This window comes from Limanda limanda, chromosome 5, assembly GCF_963576545.1.
Source record: "Limanda limanda chromosome 5, fLimLim1.1, whole genome shotgun sequence".
NCBI lineage: Eukaryota > Metazoa > Chordata > Actinopteri > Pleuronectiformes > Pleuronectidae > Limanda > Limanda limanda.
Genome location: NC_083640.1, coordinates 20350101 through 20359703, shown reverse-complemented (window position 1 = coordinate 20359703; position 9603 = coordinate 20350101). Strand labels below are relative to the sequence as shown.

Genomic DNA, 9603 nt, shown 5'->3' with positions numbered 1-9603 from the left:
CTTTTTTGTGTGTATTTGTTTATTTAGTTGTGCTTATGTCATTTTCCCCTCCATAACAGATAGGAGGTGGAGGTCTACAGGGGCCCATCATCATATTTGACCCCCCCCTAATATATGAACCTGTGCTGAGTGTTTATTTCTAATCATCACATGTTCTGTGTTATCGATGAATTACAGGAAATATCAAATCACATCCGTGGTCGTGTACCTGTTGTGACGTCATGCTGTCCGCGGTGCTGAAGCGGTGACGTCGTCACGCATCCTCTCCTCTTCTGCCATTTCTGTCCCTGCTACCGGCTAACGTGCTAACGTGCTAACCGAGGGGGTCTCCATCAGCCGGCGGCGGGGGACGACTGCGAGGCAGCGGAGAGAGAAGTCACCGGACAGACCCGAACCTTCCCCGCAGAACCGGGGGGCTCTTCCGCTCAGTGAGCTGCTTCCAGAGAGGCGACAGCCATGTCCGACTTCGACAGCAACCCGTTCGCAGACCCGGACTTCAGCAACCCCTTCCAGGTAGCTAGCCTAGCTAACCTAGCCAGCCGGCTAAGAAACCCATTGAGGCCGGTTAGCATCCCGGCTAGCTGTCTTGGCTAGTAGCTCGATAGCTAGCTAGCGGTTTGCTAATCACACTCCACGTTATGTGTCTCGTGACTCACACATACTATGACTGTCGGGGTCGTGACGGAAGCTACGATTCACTCTCTAACACACGGGGGCGCGTTGTGTCTCACGTTGTGTTAACGCATAGTGACCTGACGACACCTGATGTTAGCTAGCTAGCTGCTAGCATCAGGCAGGTACATTGTGTGTTTGTACGTGTCGCTGGGACGCAGGAGGTTTACACGTCTCGTTGTTGAAGAGGTGTTGCAACAGTGGTTTGGTTTCCTTCGCCCGGACACGTAGCACAACACACTGAAGCCCCCTTGTCCATCGTTGCTTAGACACGTAAGACCATTTCCCTTCCACGTTCACAGCTGGGGGGGCTAACATCATGTCTGTTTGTGCCACTACAGTCAGTCCCTGTGTTCCACATGATGCACAGAGGTTTTAGTGTCTTACCCTCCACCTCCTGTTACCATCACTGTGGCAGACATCAGAACAACTGCTCACAGGTCAATCAGCTGTTGAGTTCCTCCCCCTCAATTTAAAGGGTGTGCTCACAGGTGGGTGGGGTTAAAATGTAAGAGTTTGGGTTCTTCATGTCACGTGGTGGGCCGCCTCCAACTCAAAACTTGAGAATAACACACACACACACAAACACACACACACACAGAACAACTATCTTATGGTTTGTGCTGGATCAAGTAAACATTGCAAAGCTCCCGTTAAAGGATTTACTTGCCGGTGATGTTTTGAGCACACGGCTGTTCCTCAGATGTCATCACACTTTAGGCCCAAGTAGTTAGAATCTGATTCTTCTGTGCAAAGTCAAGACCCCTTCCAATAGAATATATAGCATTGCATGCCCACCCTGCTCCCTGTTCACACTGCTGCCAACAAATCAATGATAACTGATCAGAACTTGATTGTGGTCAGCTTTGGTTCTTCATAAAAGCCATTGACAATTGGTCAGGAAAAATCAGCTTTGGATTTTGTAGTTGTAGTGTTGACCTCCCTGAACCCTTCTCTGTCCCTGTAGGATCCCTCTGTGACGCAGGTGACCCGCTCTGCCCCTCCTGGTGGTCTAGAGGAATATAACCCCTTCACAGACGGCAGAACGGTCAGCTTGCATGTGTTTGTGTGCTTCTGAGACAATTACCTCATTTGTCTTTTTCCACAACCCTCTTTCTCTCTTCCTCCACCTCTCAGTCACAGAGGATTTACAGTTTTGATTCAGTGTCTGTGTTTTGATTGTGTAAATATTAACGTAGCAGGTCTTTGCTGGTTTACAGGCAGCCCCTGGAAATGCCCCCAAATCGACTCCTGCCCCTGCCCAGAACACACAACCTGCCATCATGAAGCCGACAGAAGAGCCACCGGCTTATTCACAGCAACAGACTCAGGTACTACACACAGAACATGCTCATACACATGGAATTTCATCTATTTTACTTTTAACTTTTACTCTTCTAGCCTAGTTTAACTTCACATGCTCTCAGCATTTTGATTCACTACATTGTAACACAACACAGACTCTGTGTCTTACGTCTGGTTCACCTTTCTTCCACCTTTCCTTTATCTAATCATCTGTTCTCTGATGGCCCAGGAGAGGCGTAATGAGGTACTGTCTGTCATCTGGTGTCTCCTGCACCCCCTCATGTCACTGTCTTGAATAGTGTGAATCCATTTGAAGCCTTTTCCCCACCTGTAGCTTTCCCTTTGCAGTAGAATTTTAGAGCTAGTTTCTTACTAACCGAAGAAGACAAGTGAGTTGACAGCAGGAGCTGATTGCGTTTCCAACCCTAACCCCCTCTTTTCCTTCTCAAACTAACACGCCCAAGCTTACCTGAGTGGAAAATATCTTTCATTACTCACCTTATTGGATATCATAACTCCTGTCAGATGCTGCGCAGTGAATTTCAAGTGCCTTTCTGTGTCTTTGTTAGGACCAAGCACGTGTTCAGGCTGAGTTGTTGAGAAGGCAGGAGGAGTTAGAGAAGAAAGCAGCGGAGCTTGATCGTCGCGAGAAAGAGTTGCAGTCCCACGGAGCCGCGGGAGGTCAGTCAGTCCGACCTTCAATCAGCCACTTCATGCACCCACTCACCTCCCATTCACCTTCTGAGAATGAGTGGTCCTTACAGATTAATCCGAGACTAATGACCGTGTGGACGAGATTCAAAAAGTACATGTGTTGACACAGAAAACATTTTTGGCACAGTATTCAGTTTGTGATGTAAGTGAAATAAGTGTTGATATTTTGCGGATATACAGTATGTGACCTGGGGTCCTTATCTCTCATTTTATTATGTGGGTTAACTAATCTAAAATGTGTTAGTTTCCAGCAGGGAAAGTGGTACGATGAGGTCTGAAGACGTGTGATACAGTGTATAATATATTTGATCTTTATGCCCTGTGGCCCTAGGTCAGAAAGAATCTAGAAACAGGGAAAAACATCGGTTTTAAGACAAATTTAAAGTAGGTTGTTTTCCATTTAAAGTTCCTAATTAGTGTCATCCAAATATCCAGGGCATTTCAATTTCTATCCAGGTTATTTGCAATAAAATAGAAAGTCCCATTTTTATGTTCACTCACACCTGACCACCTTTTTTTTTTGGATTATACTAATAGCAAGAAAGTTTCTTTCAACTGTTTCAACACTTGCACACACATTGATATTAGTATGCGTCATAGTATATTAACTTCTGACACTATTACTCAGAACACATCATCCAAACAGTGTTTCCTTTCTCCTCACAGGGCGTAAGAACAACTGGCCTCCACTGCCAGAGAAGTTCCCCGTCGGCCCGTGTTTCTACCATGATATTGCTGTGGACATTCCTGTAGAGTTCCAGAAGACAGTCAAGATCATGTACAACCTTTGGATCTGTAAGTGGATCATTATGGAGTCTCCTTCTCCTCACTCTCAGGTTGCTTCTCAAACTTAAGCACAAAGCGTCGGTGCAGAAGCACTTCCTCTGAGGGCAGATCATCAGCCACATCCATAAATGAACAGTATTACCCAGTGAATATAATCATTACACACATCTGTAAAATTGGTTGACAACTTAAACTCATTATTGCAAGTGTATTTCCATGAAACACATTTACACTTTTATAAAATGTACATGAGAGGAGAAACAGATTTTTGTTCATTTCTTTAATTATAAATCACTGTAGTATTTGAATCTAATGACACTAAAGATTTTCATGTTGTTCCAGCCCATGCAGCCACACTCTTTGTGAACATGTTCGGCTGCCTGGCCTGGTTCTGTGTGGATGCGTCCCGTGGTGTCGATTTTGGCCTGGCGATGCTCTGGTTCCTGCTGTTTACCCCCTGTTCTTTCGTCTGCTGGTACAGACCGCTCTACGGGGCTTTCAGGTAAGCAAATGGACAGTTACACTGCCTTGTGCAACAGTGGAAAGAAACACACACCACTCTGTAGACAAACATGTGCCTGGCATTACCAAACATATTAAAACAGTTCTGGATCCCTGCAGTTCCTTTCTGTTTTATATGGGGCGTTAGTAACGATTCAAGACCAAAGGGCCTGTGGACGCAATTTGATAGACCTACAACTAATCACAGCCTCTAAACCTGTCATATCAACAAATGCAGCAAATTCAGTTGTTCTTTTCTTCTTTTAGAGGAAACCGACTATCCAGTTCGTTATTTATTAGATCTCTGTTATATTAAACCCAACCCATTTTAGTTAAATGGTTGTGATTGGTCCTCAAAGTTTCAGGACTGAGGGAATCAGTCTGAACAGAAGAGGGGGCCAGACCCACAAGAAACATGAGTGAACATAAGCTCACTGGTTGGTCAGGATTTCAGGCTTGCTCGTCTAGGTTTGAAGTTAGTAAAGAAGAGTAGGCAGTTGACTTTGAAAAGGCAGTTAGTCCTTGATGTAGTAAAGGTCATTATCCTCCTCTCCATCTCTAACTCCACACCAACCACCAGATAATTCGTTTCTGTACGGGAAGATAGTGTGATGTAAAGTCATGGATAAAGACTTTCACAGGCTGAGGAAAGTAGAGGGGAACTGATGTTTATTAGTGCCAAAGTCAAAGAAATGTCTTATTGTCTCCCACTAATCTTGTTTTCTCTCCCCACCACAGGAGTGACAGCTCGTTCCGCTTCTTTGTTTTCTTCTTCGTCTACATCTGTCAGTTTGGAGTTCACGTCCTGCAAACTATCGGCATCACCGGCTGGGGAACATGGTCAGTATTTGGTCGGGGGCTTTTCCTCCTTCTCGATTTCTGTGGTGTGCGTGATGAAGTTACTTTACATTTGTGTTTTGTTATGTGTTTTTTTCTTCCAGTGGCTGGATTACAGCTTTAACTGGTCTGAACGCCAGCATCCCAGTGGGCATCATCATGTTACTGATCTCAGCTCTGTTCACTGCACTGTCCGTGGGCTCGCTCATCATGTTTAAAAAGGTAACACGATCACAGGTCACTCCAACATGACATCAGACTTGGTTAATTCACTCAACCACAAATGTGAGAATCTGAAAGGTAAAAACAGTTTAATGGCGAGAGCTCGACCGATATGGATTTTTTTGTGGGAGAATGCTGATACCGATAAAGGATTTCCAGTACCTATATATCGGCCAACATATATCTATTCTTTTTTAAATTGGCATTGATTCCTATGATGTCGATATAAAACCCTTCTCCCAATCGAGGCTCGATATTTTAAAGTTTAATCATAAACTTCATTATAAGTAACTGTAAATGAAAAGAACACAATCAAATATATAGACCTTACATGTACAAAAATGTAAAATATATCTTTTCTGCATTAGTTATTCTGTAAAATTTATGTTTTCCTTTGTAAACCCAAATATCTATATATCTATGAAAGGCTCTTATCGGCCAATTTTGTCGGGCAGCTGATACATTCTTTACTTTTAATGATACATATTATTTGTATGCCATCAATAACTATATACAGTACATTGTCTGAACATTTGAGAGTCAGAGTTTGTTCTCTGACCTACGTCCTTGATTCCAGCTAATTTTCTCCTCCACTCTTTCCAGGTGCACGCTCTCTATCGGACCACCGGGGCCAGTTTTGAGAAGGCTCAGCAGGAGTTTGCGACCGGAGTCATGACCAACAAGACGGTTCAGACGGCAGCCGCCAACGCTGCCGCTAACGCTGCAACCAACGCCGCTCGTGGGGCCTTTAAACCTCATCCATAAACCCACACACACACACACACACAGTGATAAGGTGGAGATGCACAGCTCTGGCCCTGCTGGTTCTCAGATCAAATTGATTTTTAATTGATGAATGTTGCAATGCCCTGCACACGTTGCTAAAGAAAAGTGTAACGTAAATAACAGACAAGTGTCCAGAGCTGTTCATCCTCATTTATCAGTGAAAACTCCTCTACATCCGCCCTGTCTGCTTTTCAGTCAGGCTGCTCACATCCCTTTGAAACGTCCACGTACTGACTCGAGGTGGGTTCTGAGTGTGTGGGATTCCATCTCACTCTCTCATCTCACTCCTCTTCCTGCTCCTCTGTCCTCCTCTGTCTGCTGATGATAGTGCATCCGGACAAGACAGTTCTAGCATTCCTTATTGTTGTCATGGTGACGACATCTAAACAGCTTCCTGCCTGGTTATTTTTTAATACAGCAGAGAGTCATGAAAAGTGATAATCCGCTCATTGTGTTTTGCACAGTTTTGTTTTTCTTGGTCAGATACTGAAAGTACAGTATATGTTGGATTGGCTGCAGCTGCGTGTGAATCTTTACATCACTTGAAAGGAGAAAATTGTGGCTTTTCATGATCACTCCGGTGCTTGAACATGAAGGTGTGACATTTGAATATACCTTTAACTCTATCAGTGCTTCATCTGTCAGACAATACCCTTCTCGTTATGGTAGAACTTAATTATTATAGGAGTATGTGTGTATGTCCTTCCTTAAGGACCTGCCCCCATCAGAACTCCAGGGACACCTGTCAGGTGAAATCTTTCCTCTCTGTCCGATTTTATTTGACCGGGGGGGGGTCGGAATCTCTGGTGCTAACTAAGATCTGACAGCATTTAAACGACGTGCATATCAAGCACCCTGAAGGTAGAAGTCGCTCCCTCCTCTGGATCAGGGGAACGTCTACTTGTGTTTTTCCCACCAGTTCCTGTGAGAAGCGAGCTGCAGAGTTCTGTCCCAGTGGCTGTTTGACTGATTGACGATGTTTGGATCTATTCGTGGAGACGCACTGAACACCCAGGTCAGTAGAGGTCACCAGTTCTCACCAGAAACCTTCAGTCCGGTGCTCTCGTGCATTAAAAGGGGGGAGAACACCTGAGGAATAATTGCGTTTCCTTTTACGTGTGCGTGGCATTAATCGTGTGCCCCCCCCTCAGTTGTTTCTCCAGCCCTTCACACTAACGGCGCTATGAGTCTGGAGAGCTGCTCGGTCGCGGCCTCCTGTTGAAAAGGACGCATAATAACGTACAAAGTGATAACTGAGAGAAGGAACCTGGCTTTTCCCACTGAACACTACCTGGACAGTGATGAAGTTATTCTTTTCCTGAGATTATCCTAAATACACGAACCAGTAAAAACACTGTTGCTGATAATATGTACACTAACAGTCTGTTTGCATTTTTACAGACAAAGCCAGTGCACTGATTTTCCCATCAGTACTGGCCTCAGAAGTGTCTCAGCCATTAAGAACATTAAGATAAGAGAGAACTGGACGTGACACATTGATATCACTAAGATATGTTAATTTATATACAATAATAACAGTGTTTTTCAGCACTAAGCTGTAGAGACGACTCATGAAGTATGGTTGCGGGTTACATACGTGTATCTCTCATCGTCGTGGTGAGTGTGAAGACGTACATGATTGGTGACTGGTGCTGCTGTTACCACATTGCAAATGTGCAGATTAAGATCAATAACTCGTCATGACAAAGCAAGAAAACGTCTTGGCAGCATTTTGTGTTCGAAATATTTTTGTTTTAAACTCATTGCACATTTCTTGTTTTGCGTTAAACCTAGTGCGAAAGACAAAACATGTTTTTATTTATGGTGTAATTTAAGTTGTTCCTGTTTGGTTTGATTTTACATTATGTATTATGTTTGTGTGTGTATTTTATTTTTTATTAATGACATCACCGTAGCATAAGCTAGATAGTGTTTAACGACCTTGCAACTTGATCCTGAAGGAGTTGTGCTCGTGTGGATGAGGATGTGTGTATGACTGGTTTGATAGAAAGAAGAAATCTCCCTCAAGTGTTATTCTAATTCCTGAAAAGCTGTGAGAGATCAACCAAATGTCCATTTAGATTTGTTTTTAAATCTCTGTTTGTAACGTGTTCCCTTGCCATGTTTTACCTTGAGGTATTAACACAACTTATCTTTGCTACACACATGATTTCCATGTATCTATAGTTTTAAGCAGTTGTTAAATGAAGCCATTGCCTATGTGGGTGAGTAGTTGATGTATTTGGCGAGCTGGTCCGCAGTACAGAACGTGTTTGAAGTTTGCTGACACATTATTTCACTGAATCAGAGAAGAAACTCATTCAAAAGGGACACTTGTATATTTTGTAAAGTTGAAAATTTGATCCCCATTGTCAGTCACTTGTAAAAAGAAAATGTAATGCACTCTCGTCTGGCCTTTGTCGCATGTGAAATAGTTTGAGTTTTGTATATTTATGGTATTAACATGAAATAAAATTTCAAAGAAATGTTTGTTGTTCAGAAAAAACTAAAATCAAGGCTTGCAATTTCAACAACCAAAAGATAAAACAATATCAATAATTATTGCTATAAAAGTTTTACAAATAGCAATATATCAAAGGTTGAATACATATTGATATATTGCTAATGCATTGTACAGAGATATAACACAAAACTGATCAACCTCAGATTTGTTAACTGTTTCACTTTGTATAAAGACTTTATCTGCTCAAAAAGAAAACGTTTAATTTACAGTGTTTTTCACTGATATTAACATTTTTATCTTGATGTCATTTTCGGCCACATCACCCAGCCGTATGTTCGCTGGTGCTACCTTTGTTCTAAAATATATTTGAGCAGTTTTAAGAGGATTGATGAATTAAAACTCAGGTGTATTTAAAAAAATTGCTGAAATTGATCAATTAACACTGACAAGTAAACGCCAGTGTTTTCCAACCAAACTTCTATCTTTAAGTGTCAGTTCAGAATAACTAAGCAGTAGTAGTAGAAACCTAGAACAGTGCTTGTAGAGCACGAGGTTAACATCCGATTTCGTCCCACGTTAAAGAAGCTTTAGGTCCGCTTGATTCTTCCTTGAGTCATGACATCACCTCAGTAGTTTTTGTGTAAACCCTGCTGAGAGAAAAACAGGAAACACAGAAATGAAGACACAACCTCCTCGGTGAAGGTAAAGAAGACACACACTCACCACACAGATGTACAGGAGGAGGCCTGGTTTATTTGAGTACAGACTGTCTCTAATCACACACATCAACCTCTCGTACATGCAGCCTCACAACGTTCCACAGATGCCGTCACTCTTTTGTTAATGTAACAAAAACAGCGGACAATCATTAAAACCCAGAGACTTGCTTCTCGATACAAAACCATGTCGTGATTTCATCTCTCGGCCCAATCGCTCCCGCAGCCAAACACACTACAGTTCAATTATTGCACATCTCATCTACAATGGAGAAAAAGCACAGCATCATATGAATCATATCAGATCTACAGCGACTTGTGTAGCAATGTGAAATGAGCTCAGGGGTTAAGTGCAAAGCACGACATCAGGTGCTAATAGGGAACAGGAATGCTCTGAATCTCCAAGACTAAGGAGGTCTGCTCTGAAAAAAAGTCTGAGGCGGAATCTCCCATGAGCCACTGGGACTTTTTCGCCTTCATCCATATCAAAGGCTTTTTGAATTTTCTCCCACTGTTTCGTGTCTCGGATCTCTGTCCAGAGCCAGATCTTGTCTTGCGTGGTTCTCTTCACGTCAGGTAGCTCGTGATAAGCTGTGGTGC

The 9603-nt window shown here is 42.9% G+C and overlaps 1 protein-coding gene across 1 annotated transcript; it reads left to right on the top strand.

Annotated features, from left to right (window-relative positions):
- Positions 1–300: 300 nt before the first annotated feature.
- Positions 301–8273, top strand: LOC133001787 (secretory carrier-associated membrane protein 1-like). Its single transcript, XM_061071478.1, has 9 exons — positions 301–513; positions 1640–1720; positions 1893–2003; positions 2547–2658; positions 3358–3486; positions 3820–3979; positions 4717–4818; positions 4920–5037; positions 5641–8273. Exons 1-9 carry the CDS (start codon positions 457–459, stop codon positions 5800–5802), a joined length of 1032 nt encoding a protein of 343 aa, XP_060927461.1. The 5' UTR covers positions 301–456; the 3' UTR covers positions 5803–8273.
- Positions 8274–9603: the final 1330 nt, after the last annotated feature.

Excerpts from the sequence above, each read along its gene's own strand:
- LOC133001787 (XM_061071478.1), top strand. The coding sequence starts at position 457 with ATGTCCGACTTCGACAGCAACCCGTTCGCAGACCCGGACTTCAGCAAC. Across the intron at positions 514-1,639 it reads ACTTCAGCAACCCCTTCCAG|GATCCCTCTGTGACGCAGGT; the intron begins GTAGCTAGCCTA and ends CTGTCCCTGTAG. Across the intron at positions 3,980-4,716 it reads CCGCTCTACGGGGCTTTCAG|GAGTGACAGCTCGTTCCGCT; the intron begins GTAAGCAAATGG and ends TCCCCACCACAG.